This window comes from Pteropus vampyrus, unplaced genomic scaffold (genome assembly GCF_000151845.1).
Source record: "Pteropus vampyrus isolate Shadow unplaced genomic scaffold, Pvam_2.0 Scaffold166, whole genome shotgun sequence".
Taxonomy (NCBI): Eukaryota; Metazoa; Chordata; class Mammalia; order Chiroptera; family Pteropodidae; genus Pteropus; species Pteropus vampyrus.
In genome coordinates this window covers 2851772-2874665 of record NW_011888947.1, presented here as the reverse complement: position 1 = coordinate 2874665, position 22894 = coordinate 2851772, and the positions used below count along the sequence as shown (strand labels likewise).

Sequence of the window (22894 nt, the reverse complement as noted above, 5' to 3'; positions counted from 1 at the left end):
TTTAAGTGTTGGGAAGCTGCCCAGATCACAATGGTGGAGAAGAGCTTCCTAAAATTCTAATTTTTCTTGCAAGCTTGAATTTTATCATGGGCAATAAATCCTGCCAAATGCCCTGAGTCCTTCCTGTGCAAATATTACCTTTCTTCCCTAAGAGTCTGGGAATATTACTGAGCTCTTGCTGTATGCTGGACATCTTGCTAGGTGATTTGCATATGTTATTTTGCTGTCATATTTATTTACACTACATTTTTGCCAGTTATTATTTCTCTCATTTTACAAATGAGGAAACTGAGGTCTGGAGAGGTAGTGCCTTTTCTAGCTTCTGGAGGCTGCTCGCATTTCTTGGCTCATGGCCCCTCCCTCCATCTTCAAAGCCAGCAGCACAGCATGTTCACATCTCTCTTCCTCTCTCTCCCATCCAATTCTGTTTCCATATCTTCTTATCTGATTGTTTGACTCTCCTGCCACCCTCTTTTTTTTGAGACAAAGTGATTTTTTAAAATTTCTTTTTCTTTTTTTTGTCATTCATTTATTTCTAATTTTCATTTTTTAATTAGATTTGACATTAATATTATTTTATATTAGTTTCGGCATAGAGGTTACATTTATATAATTTACGAAATGATCCCCCTGATTAGTCTAGTACTCATCTGACACCATACATAGTTGCTACAATATTATTGACTCTATTCCTTGTGCTGTACTTCACATCCCCATGACTATTTTGTAACTACCAATTTGTACTTCTTAATCCCTTCACCTTTTTCATTCAGCCCCCCAAACCCACTCCCATCTGGCAATCATCAGTTTGTTCTCTATATCTAAGAGACTGTTTCTGATTTGTTTGTTTTATTTATTTTGTTCCTTAGGTTCCACATATGAGATCATATGGTATTTGTCTTTCTCTGTCTGACTTATTTCACTTAGTATGATACCCTATAGGTCCATCCATGTTGTCAGAAATGGTACGATTTCGTTTTTTTAATTAATTAATTTATTTTATGGCTGAGTAATATTCCATTGTATAAATGTACCACCTCTTCTTTATCTAATTGTCTATCGATGGACACTTAGCTTGCTTCCACATCTCGGCCACTGTATACAGTGCTGCAGTGAACACAAGGGTGCATATATCTTTTCAAATTAGTGTTTTGGTTTTCTTTGGATAAATATCCACAAGTGGAATTGCTGGGTCATAAGGTACTTTTATGCATAATTTTTTGAGGAATCTCCAAACTGTTTTCCATAGTGGCTGCACCAATTTGCAATCCCACCAACAATGCATGAGGTTCCCTTTTCTCTATATCCTCACCAGCACTTGTTGTTTATGATTTATTGATGATAGCCATTCTGACAGATGTGAGGTGATATCTCATTGTGCTTTTAATTTGCATTTCTCTGATGATTAATGACATCAAGCATCTTTTTAAATGTCTATTGGCCATCTATATGTCCTCTTTGGAGAAGTACCTACTCAGGTCCTTTGGCTATTTTTTAATTAGATTGTTTTTTGTTTGTTTGTTTGTTTTGGTATTGAGTTGTATGAGTTCTTTATAAGTTTTGGATATTAATCCCTTATTAGATGTATCATTGGTGAATATCTTCTCCCATTTAGTAGGTTGTCTTTTCATTTTCTTGATGGTTTCCTTTGCTATGCAAAAACTTTTTAGTTTGATGTAGTCCCATTTGTTTATTTTTTCTTTTGTTTCCTTTGCCCAAGAAGATGTATCAGAAAAAAATATTACTAAGAGCAGTGTCAGAGTTTACTGCCTATGTTTTCCTCTAGCAGTTTTATGGTTTTGGGTCTTACATTTAAGTCTTTAATCCATTTTGAGTTTATTCTTGTATGTGGTATAAGAAGGTGGTCCAGTTTCATTTTTTACATGTATCTATCCAGTTTTCCCAACACCATTTATTGAAGAAACTGTCTTTACCCCCATTATATATTCTTGTCTTCTTTGTCATAGATTAAATGACCATCCAAGCATGGATTTATTTCTGGGCTGTCTATTCTGTTCCATCGATCTATGCGTCTGTTTTTATGTCAGTACTATGCTGCTTTGATTATTAGAGACTTGTAGGGTAGTTTGATATCAGGTAGCCTGATACTTCCAACTTTGTTCTTCTCAAGATTGCCATGGCAGTTAGGAATCTTCTATGGTTCCTGCCTCCCTCTTATAAGAACCTCATGCTTACATGGGCCTCTCCCAGATAAATCAAGATAATATCCCCATTTCCAGATCCTTAATTTAATCACACCTTCGCAGTCCTTTTTGCCATGTCAGATAACATAACATTTTCACATGTTCCAGGAATTAGGATGTGGACATCTTTAGGATTGGGGGTGGTGCCATTATTCTGCTTAGCATACCTCCTTTTATAGAAGATTCGCAGGAAGATTAAATAACCTGCTGAAGTTCAAGTTCATGCAGCCAGTGAGTGGCGGAGTCAGGATTTTGATTCAGGCCTCTACTGACTCTGGGTTCTACCACTACCCCTAGATCCTCTGCAAGTACCAGGGCCTGCTAGGCACTGCAGGACCCACAGTCCCTGTTCATATCTTTCTTTTAACATTTATCTCTTTGTATTAAAATCATGCATTAATATTTCTGTGATTTGTAAATTAGGAGTCTTATTATAATTATTTTTTGTTCAAGCACCATTATGATAAAAATCAGATATCAAGCACCATAAGTCACCAATGGGTTTTCATGCCCCTCCAGTTTTTTTCTGCAGTTGTAACCATAGCATGGATACAATATTACATTCTGTTCCCCTAGCTTGTTATAAAAATTTCAAACATACAGAAAAGTTACAGTACCACTTAGATCCAGCAATTGTTAATATTTTGCATTATTTGCTTTCTCTCTATACATATTTGTGTTTATATGATTTTAATTTTTGTTGAACTATTAAAAAAATAAATTGTAGGCATTATAACATTCATCTCTAGATTCTACAGATGCATAGCCTGACGATAAGAACATTCTCTTACACGAGCACAATATCATTATTATACTATGAAAATTACCAATAATTCACTAAAATCATCCATATCCCAGCCATATTCAAATTTCTACAATAGTCAAAAAATATTTACTAGCTTAAAAAAAGAACACCGGGATCTATTCAAGATTAATACATTGTATTTGATTATGCCTTTTTAGATAATTTATTTTAGCACAATCCCTCACCCCACTTAAATTTTAATAGCGTCTCATATTTGAAAAGACCAGGGCAGATAGATGTCTATGGAATGTAGGAATATATCTTTCTGTTGGTCTCTGTGTACAGGATCTGGCAAGAGTAGGCTCTCTGTACATGTTTGTTGATAATAGTTATGAATAATAATTGCAGTAGCTAATTTTCACTGAGGGCTGGTTTTCTTGGCCTGTATGCTCACATTTATCTAATTTGATCCTCACAGAAATATTATCAGACATTTCATTAGCCTCATTTATAGGCGAGGAAACCAAAGGCGTAGGAAAGTGAAATAGCTTGCCTGAAATCACTCAGCTAGAACGGGGACCAAACCAGATGGGAAAACTGCATGGTCAGGTAGGGGGCTCACTGTTTCTTGAACCAATTACCCAAAAGCTGGTCTGTCTGGATACATGCAATATGTTAATAGGAAACACTCATTAAACGTGCTTACTCTTTGCCAGGCCCCAATGTTAAGCGTTTTACAAGTGCATTGGATTGTTTTTAAATATTCTCCAGTGCCTAGCAAAAGGCGCGGCACATACGCTCAATGTTTGTGGAATGAATGAAGAGTGAATAAGTGAATGAATGGATGGAAATGTGATCTCTATAAACCAGGGGACTCCTGCGGATCTTCTGTGCTCACTACCGAGACCCTAGACTTAGGGAGACCCTGCTCCGATCTCAGGCCGCAGTTCTCGTTCTCCGGACGTCCCAAGTCTGCCCAGCTCCTAAGTGGCTTCCCTGCAGGTGAGAGGCCGAGGCCTGCGGGGCGCTTTGGCGTTATCATCTCCGTCCTTTGCCCTTTTCCCTTCCGACATCTCAGCTGGGGGCCAAGAACTCCTCGTCCTCGCCCCGCGGACCCGCATCCGCCGGCAGGGAACGGGTTCAGAGTCCACCCCAGACCGGCTCCCGCCACGCACGCCCACCTGTCGGCCGCGCATGCGCAGCGCGGGCCCGGCGCGTCTGGCCTCCCCGCGCCCCGCGGCGCGCGACCAGTGCGCAGGCGCGGCGGCCGATGCGAGTGTGTATGTGCGGGCGAGAAGATGGCGGCGGCGGGGGTAGCAGCGTGAGGAGTCAGACTAGCGCCGAGGCTCATTGAAACGGGCCGCCATGGCCCTCCGCGGCCCACAGGTAGCCGCCGGCCTGTGCCCTCGGCAGGAAGGGGCCCAGAGCCGCGGGCGGGCGGGCGCCGGGGAGGGCGGCGGCGAGCGCCCGCACCCTGGCCCGGAGCGAGCGTGTGGGAGTGGGGGAGGGCGCCGGGACATGCTGCCCGGGACTAGGCCCCGAGCCTCTTACGGCCTCCGCGCCTTGGCCGCTCGCAGCCTTGGTTCGACTCGCGCCACGGCCCGCCAGGCCCTTGCCTCGAGGGAGCAGTAGAGAGGGGGCGCCTGGGCCCGCTCGGAGAGGGCGTGGGGGACGCGAAGGGGTTAACCTCCTGGCTGGACCGTGCCGACTGTGGAAATGGGGCCCCTGTCGCCCCGAGAGGTAGCCAGCGTGCTTCGGGAGGTTCTCAGGGCGTTAGAGCCATCCACGCACTCCGGTCGTCTCTCTGCTCAGAGCTAGCCATCAAGATTTGGGGGTGCCCCATTTCCCCCACGCCTCCAAAGCTTGCTTTCTCAGCATGCTTGACCACGGGGGACTTGCTGGTTTTCTGTTTTTTGAGAGTCAGCTCACTGAGGAGCAGCCTTATGTTACTGTTGCAAAGAAAACTCGAAATAAGTCGGCAGGACCGTACTTTTACTTGCATTTGAGTGACATCTTTTGCACGAATCGGTCTTAGCCTGGCTGACACTAACGCACCCTGTCACCACAGTGTTTAAAGCTTAGAGGCCTTTTATAATTATCTCATAGTGGAAAGAAAGTAAAACGCATCCTTCGCTTTCAGGGAGATGTATGTGTAGAGTTGAGCTCGTATCTCCCCCACGCCCATTACAATCACTCTGGATAAAAATCGGCATGTAGTAGTATTTGTCAAGCTTGCTGTAGACCGCTGATTTGTTGACATATAATCCCTAGAAATTATTGCATATTTTTATACTATCTCAGTATGTTTTGCATTAAATATGGGAAAATGAAACAAAGTAGCTATTCGGAAAACTGGTGGCCGGTAAATCCTAACCCTGTATAAGCTGTTGGTTTTTGTTGCACTTTTGGAAATGAAGGTTTTAATAACAATTGTAATTAATGCGTGTTGTGGAATTTAAAACGCAAAACCCTGTTTTTGAAAAATTAGATCTTAAAGGAAGCTGTAATTTAAATTTTTGATATTTTAGTTTGCTAGAAGTTTCCCTCTTTAACTTGTTCACATGTACATCTACTTTTTAGTATTTAGTATAGTTCTTCTTGAAAAAAGGGACTTAGTTGTTGAATAATCTTTACAAATATGTAATTAAAAGATTTTAAGAGATTGGGTATTTGCCTTTTTCTCAACTTAAATATTAATGCAAATAGTTTGTTAAAATAAGTATGGACAGGTATAAGGTTTATTGTAAACTAATGTGTAATATAATATTCATAGTGATTTTGAAAGCATGTTTAGGCATAATTTACTTCCATTATAAGCACCAATCACAATGCAAAATTGCTTGAAATGTTAATTAGTGGTGATAATATGTAAAATTAATTGTAATTTTATTTGCATTCATTGTCTTAGTATTTGTGTTTCATACAACAACATAGTCTATACACATCTTTAGAAAATTGAAGTGGCAAAAGTTAGCTGAACATAAATGTTAGCACTTTGGGTTTATTTTAAAGTATACTTTAAATGCTTTTAAGTTCTAGCACAAAGAGGGTAACAAAGGAAATAGTATGATTTCTCATAATTTTTTAAAAGAATAGTAGTGAAAACACATAATGAAATCATATGTGACAGGATTTAATGATTGGATCCTGCTTAAGTCAAGCTGAACATTTTAATAAATTTGTTTTATTCATTTACCTGCTGTCCTAAGGGTCCTGCAGCCTTAATGGCCATTCATTCATTAATTCAGCAGATATTGATTGAGCACTTACCCTGTGCTAAACACCATGATGTGCATTTTGCTTGTTTCCTATTGGGAATGACAACCACAAATTAACAGTAAGGATCATTTTAAAATTTGGTTGTTAAGGTTACAATTTTAAAAATTTATATAGATTATATCTTATTTATATAGATTATATCTTATTACTGTTGGTTGAATCCTCTTCCCTGGATTAACATGAAACAGTGCAAAACTTGGAAACATTTCTAATGCCAGTAGCTTTCAACATTTTAGCAAATACAAATGATGAACTTTGACAGTTGAAGTATAAGTACGTTTCTAATTTATGAATATTTGTTGTCACGAGGGAACTGATAAATGATTTGAGGTAATTAATTGCAACTGACTGGTTCTGCCTTAAACCAGAAGAAAATTTTGTGATCACTGAGGTCATTTATAGTGAAATTCCCACAATAATGCTTCCTGCAACACCCTGTTTGGATGTCATGTGGCTGCTTCTGTCCTGGTCCTCTGCAGCATGCTCACCCCAGTCTTTTCATTACCTCAAAATGGTGGGGGCCCCCCACATATTACACTATGGAATTTCTTGGATCCAATTTACAGCATGTAGCAGAGTATTACTGTATCATTGAATAGCTTTATAACTGACAACTGTATTAGTAATTCTCAAAAGATACATTTTTATTGGAGTCCGACAAAGCAGCTGAAGTAAATAAAATTGGATACAGGATAGTTGGAAATACCAGTTTTCCTTTGCATAATGACAGCAAAATATCGAAACACATCCTAAGACTAGACATGCTATTTAAGGTTTGTGAGTTGATGATCGCCTCAGTGGTTTCTACAGACCAGTAGTGCAGATGAGCCGTACGTATCCAGGGCCTTGCCCTCGTGCTCTGGAGCCCATTTGTTGGGACCACAGTGTACTGACCTTACAGTGAATAATAAGTGGACTTGCTTCATTCTCAGTTCCTCTGAAGAGCAAAAGTTAGGACATATTTTCCAGGGCTTTTTTTTTTTTTTTTTAAATGTGGAACTGACATGATTTAGTAAGGGTTCACATAGGAAAACTTAAAAGAGAAAATGATTACGAAGCGTAATGATTATTTAATGCCAAACCTAGTGGCACATTTACTTTGTGCTCCGCTCAGAATATTCAGGTAATTGAGAAAAGTTGTATCATCTCTGGTTGAGTTAGTTACATCACGGTTATTTTGTTTGTTTTTGTGTTTTTACAAATTTCAGACATGTAAGTACTTGCTATTAAAGGATCTGGTTTTTCAAGTGGCACATTAAAGGTGGTTGCTGAGGATACTTCTTGCTGATAATATACTAAAGTATGAAAAAAATAGTAGGAAGAACTTTCTTTTGAATTTGTAACGAGGCTGTTACAATTCTATTTACTGCCACACATGCAAGAATCACTGTGGCACAAAACAGATAAATCTGTTTGCAATGGAATTTACTGGCCTTGGGCCATGGGATTACCGTCATTTGTCACTTTAGTGCTACTTCAGCAGTGTAGATGTTCATTTTCAAAGACTTACATGTGCTTGGATTGCAGTTTTCCTGTTTATTGAAGTGATCTCCCAAAAAGTCTTTCTGTGACTATTTCTATCCATAAAGTCTGAACTAGTGTAGGCAAAATAAAGATCTGAGGGCTATGTTCATAGTGTTTGTTTCAAGGGTCAGAATTTGTAGAATCTCATAAAGCTAGATATGGAGTCTTCAGAATGTAGACTTTTCATGAGCTGGCCACTTTCTGACTATTTTATTTGAAAGCTTAGAGGTGACCTTATTTTCAGCAGAAGACCTGAGAAACCAGAAGCTATCAGCTACTTAACTCCATTCTGTCCCCAGTCTTGAAACATGCTCTGCTTTGGTTGCCCTCTCCTGGGAGTAGATAGAGTAGGTGAAGTATAGAAGTAGAAGTGTGGTTTGGGGCTGGGAGGTAATGATAATGCAGAGAGAATTAAAGCATATCTTCCTACAGTTTTTTTTTTTTTCCTGTCTCAAGAATTGTTAGATAAAATGCATGTAGAGTGTTAGCCCAGTGCCTGCCACCGAGTGTCTACGTCCTCATGATGGCTACTGTTGTGATCCTCATGCCTACCCCATTTGGGCTTTGTCTGTAGCTTTTTTAGTTGTCATTCTTCAGAACAGTTCTCTATTTTCCTGGTATCAGCTCGAAGTCTATCTCCTAAGCTTGCACTCTCATTCAAGAGTCTCACAACTAGTGCATTAGAAATGAAAGTGCTTCCTAATAGGCTGGCGATCCCACTCTTGTGACTTCCTATATTTACATCCCCCCCCCCCCCCCAATATCTGATGGTGGTAGATTTTTGTCTTTGTTTTATAAAAATATGCTCCTTTTCATCTATGTGTACTGGATGCAAAATGGTATGCCCTTGCTCTTTTCTGGCAAACTAGTCTTAAAAGTATCAAAAGATTCATCATGACAGCTCCAAACATATTCTCACTGGTGCTACTGTGGAAAAAAATATATGTTTAAATGTTAATCGAATAATATTAGATGTATCAGGTATGCCATGCTCTAAGAAACAATGTAGGGAAAAACACGCACGCATTAATACTGCACAAAATGAGGGGTTCATGTAACAGACCTGTTATCGTGGATGTCTGGCTGGGATAGAAAGGGAGGAGTCCCATGAATAGTGTAGCCCCCCCCTCCCCCCAGCTGTAGACCTTAGACGAGACCCACTAGTTGGCACTGAAGTGGTGGGAATGGCTTTTTAGACCATTTTCTCAACTTATTCTCCCTGTTGACAAAAATAGAAATTTACCATTATTGTGAATACATGTCAGAAGTACTCATTTTTATGTTTTAATAGTTTGAATAAAACTAGATATCTCTATAAATTACATTTTGCAAGCCAAGGACCTTGTGAGCTAGAAGTGCCCAGGAATATTTAATATATGGTTCTGTGTAGAAATTTTGATTTGCCTTTTGATCTAACAAGTTACAGTCTGCATTAATTGTTCTCACATAAACATGATAGTGTCCTTTGCGCTGGATAAAAGCACCACATTTTAATTTTATTATATTCATTTAAATTTAGTCGGGACCAATTAACTTGTGAATTTATTTGATATTCTGATAACTGTCAAGAGGATTTCTAATGTTCTTTTGCGTTTCTCCTATTTCAGACAGTTTATAACTTTAGAGGAGTGAAGTGATGCCTCTTGAGATATGTTGGTCTTATTGCATTAAAATATGTACTTTCCCTATTTCTGAAAATATCAGTCTTTTTCCTTTTGATAGGGCATGTTGATGCTTTGGAGGAATTAGAAGAGAATTTGAAAATGAAGTTTAATTCTAGAGTTTTTGGACATTCTTGCCTAATGTAGTAAAAAAAAAAAAGAACTATTGATATTTTGAGTAGAAATTCCCATTAGATGGCTTCTAAGATGTGTATATTTATTTGAGACCTGGGATAGGCCTTCTGGGTAGACTTAATTGGGCAAGGAAGAAAATATTTATTATAATAACACGAAGCACTGCAGTAATTGACATGTGGAGAATGTTGTGCAACCTATAAACTGCATGGTTTAAAAGTACCATGACTTGTTTGTCACTTAACAGCAACTCTGTGATGTATTGTTATCACCTATTTAAGCATGAGTAAAGTGAGACCCAGGGAGATTGTGACTGAAAGTCACGTGGCTTTTAAGTGAGTGATCAGAGACTTAAAAATTAAAAGCAGGTCTTTGAACTTCTAAATTCTTTACCTTTTTACTTTGCCAAACTGCTTTTCTAGAAGAGACTGATAAAGGCACAGCATTTTACATTATGATTTCCCTTACCTCAAAGTTTATGAAACGGATGAGTGAATGGAATAAAAATTTTAATGTTTAAAGAATAATATGTTACTAATTACTAAGTTTTACTAATATGTTACTCATTATTTCTAAATTTTGTGTGGAGTGCATTTCAATAAAGTTCTTATTTTAAAATACAAAATAAAGACATGCTATTTCTAAAACATGCCAACAATACAGAAGTATTTGAAGTAAAAGTGTAAGTCATTCTTTTCTCTGATCCTTAATCCTCAGTTTGATATATATTTTTATGCTTGTTTTTGGTTGTGTTCCATTAGATCATAGTACAGTTTGTTCTAACCAGAAAGGCACTGAGTTGAACTTTTTTGGAGCAGCTCTAGTTTTTAAAATTACTAAAGTCATCTATTCAAACAAAGCAAGTTTTCTTATTTTCACCCGATTTTGCTAAGGAATAGAGTCAATATATGGAGGTTAAAGTGGCTCATTAGGACCGTGGAAGTGCCATAGAAATTTCTGAGTAATAAAATGTCCAAACAACATTTTTTTTTAAAAATGATATGTCGAAGACATTTAGCCCCTTAATTACAGCAGGAATACTTTCCAGTTTTTCTGTTGTAAAAGCATGTCTCATTCAAAATGAGATTCTTGTCTGTTAGTCACCTCTACACTAGAAAAAATTATGAAGGGATGGACCTTTTCTTAGTTGAGAGACTGGTAGGTCACCAGGACGAGTGAGTAGTAGGAGAATCGGGTAATTAACCTGGGTTTTCTCATATCTTCTCTAGAACGAAGTTTTTCCCTCCTTCCCCTTAGTTTTTATCAAAATACTGCAGTGGCAAAAAAAAAAAAAAGTAAAACACTCCTCACCTCAGGTTCATCTCCCCAGAGACAATGACATTCAACCACTTCGACTACTAATAAAATGCAAAATCAGGTCTTCCAAAGGATAGCATTCTATTTCGTTTGGAATTAATTTGTAGGACATCAGACACTTATTCAGAAGCACATATAAAAGACTTTATATCTTGTGTAATTGTTCAAACTGGTTTCTAGTGGCTGGCTTTAGCAATATAGAGCTGAAAAGAGCGTTCCTGTGCTTTAGAAGTACACAGAATAGTGGAGAGAAAAACGGTAATTGATAAATCCTATTTTAGGGTAGTAATTATTGTAAAAGAAGTGTGAACAGCCTAGTCAAGAACTTTGATTAATTCATTCATTCATTCATCAAATAGCTATTGAGTGGCTCCTGTTTACCAGGCACTGAGGATGGATGGAGTGATGAGCAAAAACAGGCATTGTCTCTCACCGGAGAGCTTGCTGTCCTGTGAGAGAGACAGTTGCTAATCAGATAATCACAGTAATGCATGTGTCATTCCAAACTGAGAAATATGTCTGGAAGGAAGGGAACACAGTCCTTTGGCATAGCCTGGGAAAGTCAAGGAAAGGTTCTCCTGGAATTGGTGCCTTAGCTGAGAGCATGAGACAGTGGGAACAGTGGCCCTGTGACTGAAGGGAGTTTGAAGCAGTTAAGGAACTCATAGAAAGCCATCGTGTCCTGAGCTCAGTGCTAGAGACAGAGGTAGACAGGGTCTTTTCAACCTTACAGCCATTCTTAGAAGTTATTGTATTTATCCTGAGGAAAAATGTGGAAGAGGGCATGACACAGTGTTTGACTACAGAACCTCATAATCTGATTGTATTTTGGGCGCACACTCTGACTGCCTTATGCAGAATAGACTGTAGCAGGGTCACAGTGACCATAAGGAGATTAGGTAGAAGGGTCCTTGAACTTTTGACTAGGGAGGGTGCAGTGGAGAGAAGTGGCACAATTTAAGAGATGTTTAGGTATAAGATAGGTTGAAAAAAAGTATGACAGTGTTGGGAAGCTGGGAAGACACCTCTTCTAGAAAGGCGATAATTAGGCAGAGAAACACAAGGACAACGGCATATAGGAGAGAACATATAGAGGAGCAGTCTCAAAGCCTGTGGCATGTTTGGGAAGCTGGGATAGGTTTGTGGCTGATGGATGTGTAGGGCGAAGTGGTGGGACGGGGGTCAGAGGAGAGGTGAAGGACCTTGGTAGTCCAAGCCAGAGACTGCGTTGATTTTGTAAGCAGGTGGGTGTCTGTGGGAAACTACAGGTTTTAGGAAGCGGGTAGTACCACTCTGTTAGCATTGCTAATTGAGATGATTGTACAGGGGGCTTTCGTGAGTTGTCAAGGGTATCACTCTTCGGGCTCTTCTCCAGATCTGGGAATATTCTCTCTGTTCATCTCAGCATCCCAAGCCTCTTAAACCCCAAAACTTTGAGGGGAAAAATGTAGGGTATTCTTTTGGGGACATCTGAGGCAGATTAATGCAGGGCAAATGGCCCTTGAGTGTCATCAGCGATAATTGGATAGAGTATTTAGGGAATGTCATTTGGGGACATTATTCCCTTTTTTTTTTTTAAAGGAGGCACCTTTGAAAATAAGAAAATGTGAAAAATATATCACCCATGATATTCCACGACTCTGAGATAAACTGCTGTTAATATTTTTAAATGCTTCAGTACTTTTTGTCATAAATTTTAGACATTTGGGATCATTTTATATCATAGTATTTAAGTTGTGATCCTTGGTCACGATCTTGTCGCATCAGAATCACCTAGCACCCTGATCATCATCCAAATGTACTGAGTAGGGATCCCTGTGACCAAGCCCCAAATCTGTGTTTTAGATGACTCTCCCGGGTTATCTGAACCGCACTCAAGTTTCAGAGATTCCGTGTGGTTTTGTTTACAGCTCTTCCCACTTAGCCTGTTGAGCACTTTCTTTTGACTAAGATTAGTTACATCACATTTTGGACAAAAAAATTTTAACTTCTCCAGTCTAAGTTAGGTATGAACATCAACAACCAAAAATACAGGTTAGTACCACTCTGAGAGGTGACATTATCTAATTTTAGCACTGGGTGTGATGAATTGTGGAAACAAGCAGCTAAAAAACCCGTAAGTTTTGCCTCTTTGGAGATCTCCCACATTGGGTCTTCAGAATGAGATTTGTTTTGTTGAACTTTATTAACTGATTAATTCCTTTCAAACATTTATTTATCTTTTGATGTATGCCGGGGCATGTGTTGGGGTTTATAAGTTGTAAAACACAATTACAAAAAAATATATAAGTACAAAAATGTTCCCCAAAGCCATGAGACACTCTGCCTGATGACTGCCGTGCTCTGTATTGTGAAATGGCCCTGGTGGATGGTATGGGAGCAGCACTGACTCCACCACAGCTCATTTTAACTGTGAATAATGTCCCAGAGAATTGGAGCTAACTTTCTAATTCATCCTGAAGCCTGATTGTGATCAAAATCTCTTTGGAGATGTGTGCACACAGTCTTAAGCCAATTTAACATCAGAAATTCTTGCTGCCTTTTTCGGTTGCTGGTCATGGATTTATCAGTTTAGGAAATTCTTATCTCCAGTTTTTCACAAACTGGTAAAATAATTACTCTTGGTTTCATCTTGGGTCTTATTGAACTTTTGACTTTTCCATGCCACAACTACACAGTGTGAGTTAAGTGCTAGGATCAGTATCATAAACTTTTTCATCTGTGACTAGAGTTCTCTTTAGTGAGAAAAGATACAAGATAGCTTTAAAAAAAAATAAAAGTATGTTCTTCAGTTTTGGCTGGAAACTTAGCTGACTATAACTTGAACTTGACTCACAATGATAGTGTAGCAATATCCTAGCAATGACTAGTCCTGGACACAGTTACCAGAGCTGAGTTTGGAAAGAGTTTGCCTCTCATCCTGACACATGTTGAACGAATGAGTTTCTTTTTAAGGTGAACAAAAAGTATATTGCCATTTTGTTTCTTTGCCATTGACTTCTTGGATGGAAACAGATTTGAGTTAGCTTTGTTAATTAGTCCATCACTTCTCTATGAAAAAGGAAGCTCATGTATATAGTAAGCTTTGAGGGCGCTGTGTACTTTGATTCTGTAGGTGCTCCATCTTTCTTCTTATGGTCAGTTGGCCATTCGAGGAGCCCTGCAGCCTGCCAGGCTTATGTTGGCCTTATGCCCAGAGTGGCTCAAGGAAGACATGGCCCTGTCTGGCGGAGGGAAACACCACACAGATGGTTGTCTAACTAGAGCTCTGGCAGGTGCTCTGAAGTAGGAGTTCAGGGGCCCTAGGAATGATCTCATTGTCTCAGGAAGATTTTCTCGAGTATCATGTGGTCTGGTTCTCCTCCAGCTTGCCCCCACTGCCTAGCACAGTGTCTTGCCTTTACCGTGTGTTGAATGGATAAGTTAATTGACAGGAGGGACCAGTTGAAGGAAATAAAGAGAACACGTGATTGTCATTCATTATGTTCAAGACTGAATATGGGTTTGTTTTGGTGTTTCTAGTTCTGGCAGTGAAGAACAGGACCACAGCGTACAGAACCAGCATACAGATTTGCATATACCTTTTTAGAATTAAGAGCTGATTAAAAAGTGATGGGCTGCTCATGAAGTATTCAGATTGATTATAATATCTATTTAGAATGCATGGGTGACCTTTAAGCTTCCTTTAAAGGTTTTTCATGGCTCTCTTTATCTCTTTTGTGCGGTTTCTTGAATCCAGGTGACTGACCTATATATCAGATGATCTGTTTTGTTTCATTCTTTGGGCTTTTCTCAACAAATGTAGTCCTGAGATCAGAGGATAGTTACTGGTACAAATAAAACGCTTTCACCACAGCTTTCTCATGTCCAGTTAGTGGGCCATGGCAGTGATCATTTGTTGACCTGGGCAGAGCAGGTGCCTTTATCCCCCAAACTCAAGAGCCATGGAGCTGTCAGCGTTTAGGTAGAGAGCCTGTGTCAGTGATGAGCTTGGAAGCTTTTCAGTTGGCTTGCTTCAGTTATTTTTTCTGTTTGCCACCTTTGTTGCGTATGTCAGCCAATGTCATCATTCATCCACTAGTTATTTTTAGAGCTCGTCTATGTGCCAAGCACTGTGCATACAAAAATGAGTGGGAAGAAGGCATCTCTATCTCAGACCCTCTGCTCTAGACACATTCTCTGTCCATGCATCTTGCTCTCTGGCTTTCGCCACTGTGTGGATGACATTTTCTCAGGGAGGCCAGCTTTACAAATCGAACCTTCTCTTGCCACCTTCTTGCCTTGCACTCTTTTCAAAGCACTTAGCACCTTTCAATACTTTGTATAACTAATATTCTTACATAGTTATTTTTGTCTATTTTCTGTCTCCCCTTATCATGATGTAAGTTTAATGTGGGCAAGGATTTGTACGTTCTCTTCACTGATACATTCCCAGTGCCTAGGACATAAGTGCTTAATAAATATTTATTGACCAAATTAATGAAAGATAAAACATAGTTCATATATCCAAAGAAGTCCACAGTCGAGTGTGGGAAAGAGTTAGTAACTGTTAAAATCCAAAGTGAGTAACTCGTCACATTTTTTAGGAAAATCGTTTGCAAAGGTGAGACTCTGGAACTGAGTTCTGTAGTGTGGAAAGCAGTTGGCCAGGCCAGTGGGCCAGAGTGAAGGCACTCGATCCAAGAGATCCCATGGACAGCGGCGTGGAAGTGCAGAGAGCTGCAGTGCCTGGCTGTTGGGGAACATGGTAGATGAGTCTGGAAAGCTAGAAAGGACCCAAGTCCTGCTTGAGCCTTTTATCTTAGAGGGTCTTGGGAGCCTTGAAAGGCTGTTCTAGGGACCACAATAATTAGATTCACATTTTAGAGAAAGTCCGGTAGTGGCCGCATGTGGTTCGGAGGGTGAAGGGTGAGACCGAAAGCAGGAAGACCAGTTGGGCACTTGCAGTGATCCAGTTGAGAAGTGCTGAAGGCCTCAGCTCAGGCAGTGCCAGCGGGTAGAGGAAATGAAGGCTTTGGGATGATCAGTCAGAATGGATGCAGAGAGCTAGGCAGCTTTGTTATAATGTATTTGTAATAATGAAGTTTAGTTTTTAATAAACAAGATTATACCATGAGTTGTTTAGTAAAGTATTTTCTCCCTTCTTCTAGTATTGTGAATATTCTTTATTATTAAACATTTTTCTTTAATATCATTTTTAAGTTCTGCAGAGTATTCACAAACTAGGTTTTATGCATACTGAAAGCAGTAATGTTTGGCATTTTTTGGATCCATTTTTTAGTTTCTGATTGTGAATTGATTCTCTTATTTCCCAGAGTTAATTAAAGCACAGCATTGTAAACTGAAAGGTGAACGTCTTTAATTCATTGATTATTTTGGGGGAAGAGCAGGAGATATATTTTGCTAATATTAGGAAAATAAGTGCGTATTTAAAACTGCTCGATTCTCCGTGGACATGGCAGATCCTTACCTAGTAGTACCTCTCTTACATTCTTTTATTTTCAGCAGATAGTAATTTTGCAGCTTTTACTGCTTCTGCCAACTCTTCTGGGTAACTTTGGTTTTCATTAACAACCAAAGCAGCTCATTAAGGGGAACATTTTATACTTCCTCCTTAAAGTTGGAAGGAGAAGGGTGTATGTACCAGCTAACATAAATAATTCTCGTTAGGCAGCTCTAGATTTTCCACAGTGTTTGAAGAGATCCTTGGCAAATTGGAAGAAAATCATTTAAGTAGTCACACTTTTTTCTTGTATGTCTTTTAACATGAAGCTCTGGTTTAGTATGTACTTCCCTTTCTGACAGGTGGCCTTCAGTAGCCAAGCTTTTGTTGGTTTGGTTCCAGCATATTTCATTAAGTGTAAAATCCTGTAGAACAGATGCACTTACAAGTTTCTGCCTGTGTAGCACTCTGTTTAATGAAACGCTAGAGTCTTGATTCCGTGGTGTTGGCAGTAATTGTCAGTGTGTAGTGTAGGATTTGAGTAGGCGGTCAGGGGATCTGGGCAGTTATAGAGGCTGAGCCAGGCACCAGCAATCTGTGGTGGTGATTGAGTGATGACAGCATGGAGGCTTAAAGAAGGGTGGGCACCCTTACAATGACAACAAGGAGCAAAATAAAATACGTGCAGTAGTGGTGTTGTGTACTGCTAGTAAAAGTCTTTGGACCAAGGAACATGAAATCTTTAAAAAAACATAGAACAAAAAACCCAAAGTGTGAATGTTTACAAATATATATTACTTAAGAATTCTACTTATGTAAATGAGAGGTTAATACTATGGTCCTTGGTCTTCAAGAGCTGTTTTTATAGTACAGCTGCCTCATCCTCCTTATTTGTAGATAGATGTGTATCAATTTTGTGCATCAGTTTTTTTAAAAAAAAACATCAACCATACTGTGGTATAATTTAATATAATAAATGTACCCATTTTAAATTTGCAGTCAAGTTTTTACCAGTGTATCCACCAGGATAACTACTGCTGCAGTCAAGTCATAGGATATTTCCATTGCCCGGGAAATTCCTTCATGCCCCTTTGCCAGGAATCCCCTCCCGCGCTCCGGCAATTACTAGTCTGCTTTCTGTCATTGTAGACCGAGTTTCCATTTTCTAGAATTTTGTTTATGTGGAATTACACAGAATATACCCTTCTATCTGTTTTTTTGCACCTTGCATCACATTTTTGACATTCATCCATGTCGCGTATAAGAATTCCTTACTTTTCAGTGTTGAGTAGTAGTCCATTATAGGGCTGTACTACAACTTGTTTATCCCTTCACCTCTTCCTGATGGACATTTGTTGTTCTAGTGTTTGACCACTATGAATGAAGCTGTTGACTACAATCATGTACAAGTCTTTGTGTAGACATGTTTTTTCATTTCTCGGGTAAAATATCTAGAAGTGGAATTGATGGGTCATATGGTAAGTGTATATTATACAAGAAACTGCCAGGCTTTTCCAAAGCGGCTGTATCGTTTTACATCCTCACCAGCAGTGCATGAGAAGTCCCCTTCTTCATCCTCACCAACACTTGGTATTGTCAGTACTTTTTTGTTGTGCATCAATTTAAAAGAAAATAATTTTTTATCTACAGGAACAGGAGTCCATGTCTTTGACAGAAAAGTGAATCTGACTGCAAAAAGTTCTTAGTGGAAAAAAAGAATTTTTTTTTTTTTTTTTTAAGAAAGTTTAAGCATAAAAGAGGGAGATAAGAACTAGGAGAATGCCCTCTTCACACTGGACACAGGTAACTCATTTGGTGGTCAGGGATAGTGGGGTGGGGAATAAAAATGACTTTTTAAAAGGTTGACCAGCTCTGATACTTTATCACAACATGGTTTGTTTTGCCCTTTTTTTTCTTTTTGATTTGAAAGTCAGTTTTTCTTTAGTTTTGGAGACCATGTGGTGGTAATTCTGAATGATTTTTCTCTAGGTCAAAATAGGCATTCTTTTAAAGTTCACTGTAAAGCTTAATTCAGTTCTCATGTTTAAATGTTGTATTTAAAAATTAAATGTTACATCTTGGTTATATTGAAAATTGAAAATTATGCTCCTGGCTGGAATGTCTCTGGTGATAGTTACAAACAGAATAAAACCAGTTAGAGCAATCAAGTTAAAATTTTGTCAGCCCACTGATGTCTAGGTGTTTAAAATATTGTTGTGGAGTATACAGAGGTTATCATTCCCTATTACTAGAACTTTATTTGTTGTGGGTTTTTTTTTCCTGAAGTCATTTGTTCAACAAGGTATTTTAAACACCTACAGTATGCCAAGTACTGCATTAACTGCTGGCGATACAAAGATGAATTTAACTAGGTTCCTTTTTAAAAAATAACTTTATGGAGGCATAATATATGTGCAGTGAATCTCACCCATTTAAAGTATATAGTTTAATAAATTTTAACAGATGTAATATTTGTATAATCACCTCCTCAGTCAAGATACCGTTTTTACCATTTCCATCCCTCTCAAAAGTTCTCAAGTTTCCTATGCCCTCTTGCTGCCTCTGCTTTCATTCACCCACGCTCCCAGTAAAGATAGAAATACAGTTGACCCTTGAACAACATGGGGGTTAGAGGTGCCAACTCCTGCACAATCAAAAATCTGAGAATAGCTTTTGATTTCCAAAAGCTTATGTTGTCCCTCGGTGTACAGTCAACCCTTCACATCTGTGGACTCAACAACCGCAGATCGGAAACAGTACAGGTATTTATTGGAAAAAAAAAAGTCCATGTATAAGTAGAGGTGTGCAGTTTAAACCCATGCTTAAGGGTCAGCTGTACTTACAGTTACTTTTCTTTTCTTTTTTTTTGTTTTTTTTTTGGCATTCTGCTTTTTTCATTCCCTTTTTTTCCACTTCCTTCCTAGGTTAGTGCCAAGGTATTTGTAATGGATAGGAAAATAGGTAGAACCTTGAACTTTTACTAGGGCTATACCAGATAACAGCTCTGTTCTATGTGATAAAAATTCTACATAGTAAATTATTGTATATTAAGGGCTGTCTATTATCTTGCCGTTTAGTACTAGTTTAGAGTACATAAAGCAAGTCAAAATTTAACTGCCATCATGTAATCTAACTCTAATGCAGACATAAGACTAGAAAGTTGGTAAAAGTTTCCTTCAGTTAAATGAATCATGTTTTCTAATTTAGAGATTCAGTTTGTTGAAATAAGTTTTACCTTAGAATCTCCATGAAAGCACTTAAAGTATACAGCCAGCCTATTAAAATTCCTGCTTTGAAAGGTAGGAGGATATCTTTTGATAGGATTGTAATAGTATAAAACGCAAAGACCACATAAAACTAAACAGTAAGTCGCACTACTTTGACATTTGATTTCTGAGGGAAGCTGTCTGTGGGAGTAGCTTCGTCACGGTTTGTCTATTTTGTTCTCTTCTCAGGGCCCCTCTGCCTCAAGGAAGTAAAGCAGAATTCTGCTACAGCTCAGTTGCACAAGGCTTTCTCTGCCCTCCTCTTTCCTTTGTGTGTTTTTGCCATTTGTAACACTCAGTGTAACTTGCAGTCCACTTGCATTGTGACAAAACTGTAAATGTCACTATGTCCTGAACCCTGTGTTTGTCTTATTCAGAGTTTATTCTCATAATCTAGCACAGTTCACTGTGGAGAGTTGGTGCTCAATACATATTGTTAAATCAACGAAATTCCTGCTGTGCATTGACTGTTTAAACAATGTCATCCCCAGATGTCCCCCAAACAACCCACTCCACTTTCTAAAGTTGAAGGCAGTCCGTGACTGTTTAGTAGATGTCAGCATTCATCAAGTACTGCTCTGTGACTAATAAAATTTAGTAAAGAAATTAAAATATTACTTTCTGTGCAATTACTGGCCTGATTTTTTTACTTCACTTATTTTATTGATATAAATTCACATACCATAGAATTCACCCGTTTACATAAGTGTACATTTTAGTGGTTTTTAGTATATTCAGCGTTGTGCAACTATCATCAGTTTAATTTACAATATTTCATATCTCTCAAAACTGCATACCTATTAGTAGTGACCCCCCCCCCCCCCCCCCCCCCCGCCCCCGCCTCCCCCCCCCCACATGTCTCTGTTTCTGTCTCCGCCCCTTTCCACCTCTGTCCCCGCCGCCGCCTCCCTTCTACCCTTCCCCGCCCAGCCCCTGGAAACCACATCTACTTTCTGTCTCTAGGGATTTGCCTCTTCTGGACATTTCATATGAATTTACATGTGGCCATTTGAACCTGGCATCTTTCACTCAGCATTATGTTTTCAGGATTCGGCCATGTGGTAGCCTATATCAGTCTGAGAACATTTCCAAACCCATGTTTCTTAGTCCTTGTTAGACCCAGGAGATCCTTTTGGAACTGGGAAGCACTGTGGAGGTTGTATAATCCATCCCATTGTAGAGCTGAAATTAAGGCTTTTATTACTTGAAAGTTTATTAGTCCTTAATGTTTTCTCATAACTCCCAAATTCAGTTTCCTTGGGTCGGGAAACCAGGAAGGAGAACTCTTTGTATTTCTCCTCAGCTTCTTTTTAGCTGTGACTTGGTTCTGTCATTTCACCCTGTGATGCTTGGCTTTGGGTCTGTACAAGGGAGTTTTTCCTGGAGCTGGGTGCATAGTTGTCCGACTTGCTTCAGAACCTCTGAAGTACGATGCACACACTGCAAAGTGTGTATTGATCACTGCCTTTGTATCTCAATTTTTACGTCAGAGACTGATCTCCTACTTCCATGAGTCCTTTTGAAGGCAGAGAACATTGATTTGATGGCACCCTACATATTTGGGTTTGTAGAGGTGAAGTTTTGGAAGCTTGACTGAAGGCTCATCATGCTGTGCTCCAGCGCCCCCTGGTGCCATGCTATAGTGTTAGTCCTCCATTTCCGCTTATTGCGAAGTGGTGTTTCCTGTGTCCATTAGATCTAGAGACCTGTAGGTCATGCTGGGGAACGAGAAACATCTCTCCTCACCTTCTTTGGGCTTCCTTGGGCACCTTTACTTTTCCTTTAGTACAAACACTGGTGTTTTCACTTTTGCCCAGTCCCTTCCCCAGGGCTCACAGACTTAGGCAGGCCCTCTGACACTTGGCCTTGGGTCTCTGGACGATGAAACCCAGAGCAGCTGCACCCAGAATCTGTGCTTCAGAGAAGTGTCTTGTTTCCATCCCGTGTTGGTTTATTCCCCTTTTTCCAGAAGTGTTTCTTATATATATTTTTTTCACGTCCTCCCTAGAAAGAATCAGAAAATTACCAAACATGAGAACAGTGGGAGTTCTGGAAACCTGAACTGGGGTCAGTTGGAAATGGAGAAGCTGAGTCTTGTTCCTGGCGGTGGAGAAGAGCTGCTCCACCTCCCAGGCCCCCTTCCTTAAGGGAATGGAAAGGCTGCCAGGCCTTGTGGTGTGTCCCCCTGACTGCAAGCCTTTCCTGTGGGCATGGTAGCAGCTGGAAAAGGAGCACTTGCCGTAGCTTTCTTGACTCCATTATTCATCTAACTCTGATGGAGGTTGCCTAAAGCCTCAGGGGAATTTCTAGCTTGACTTGCAGTATTTGATACAGCTATTAAAAGAGTAATTAGCAACAATATAAATGTTTGCATAAGGCAGTTTGGCTGACAGAGGGCCTTTAGGCACCTTCTGTTTTATCCTCACAGCGCCGAGTTTATTGAGCATCTGTATATGCTGGGCCTGCATCAATCTTTAGAAATACAAGAAAGAATGCCATCGTTCCTACTCTTTAGTCTTCCATGCAGATTTAATTGTCCTAGTTTTATCTCTGCTTCTTCCAGGACATACTAGTTCAATGTGGTCAGTGGCATTTTCTTCCCCACTAGATTATAAATCTTATGAAATCAGGGACAAGGTCATTTTCATCTTTTTTTCCCAAGCATAATATTTTTTTCCCTCAAAATCGACTTTAAAAAATAGTAATCCTTCAAGGGAAGAAGACTGTTTCATGCTTACATAAAGAGAGGGGTAAAGGCTTTCCTCACAACTGAGTGTTTTCAGCTTTAGCTTTAAAAAAAAGTCTATTTTGAAATAATTTCAAATTTACACAAGTTGCAAAAAAATAACATAAAGAACACCCCCACTCCCCAGTTTTCCCACGAGCACATAGGGAGTACTCACTCTGCAGGAGATAAGAATCCTAACCAAAACCCCTCAGGGTGGTGAACACCTTACAGAGATCCTCATAATTGTTGGTACCACCTTCTTAGCAATCTCCTGTGTTATCTCTTGGTCATAAAATTGAAATGACTTTTTTATATTGGTGAAGTACAGCTGCTCCCATTCAGAAACTTGTGCATTAAGGATTATCTGATTATAGCAAGGGAGTGTGTTTCATGTGCATTTTGATAGAGTTGTTTATTGATAATATGTGAACCAGTTAAGAAAATTACATTGGAGTTCAAAACAGCTTTGGCTAGCCATTCATCAAGTGTTAGATGATATTTTAACCTTGCATAGTTGGTAGTTAGCAGTTGCTTATGGTGTCCTTTTTGGATTAAATGTTTTTGCCAAGTCCTAATCTTTTTATCAGAGAGT

The 22894-nt window shown here is 39.3% G+C and overlaps 1 protein-coding gene across 2 annotated transcripts in view; it reads left to right on the top strand.

The window, feature by feature from the left end:
• Positions 1-4172: 4172 nt before the first annotated feature.
• USP10 (ubiquitin specific peptidase 10) overlaps positions 4173-22894 on the top strand; it is a 59805-nt gene continuing 41083 nt past the window's right edge. The window contains exons 1-2 of one of the 2 annotated variants that reach the window (XM_023536670.1): positions 4214-4335; positions 17959-18111. In XM_023536670.1, the coding sequence (XP_023392438.1) occupies positions 18088-18111 (24 nt within the window). In that variant the 5' untranslated portion in view covers positions 4214-4335; positions 17959-18087. Of the gene's footprint in view, positions 4336-17958; positions 18112-22894 lie in introns of both variants that reach the window. The other variant, XM_011370279.2, reaches the window with a different exon arrangement.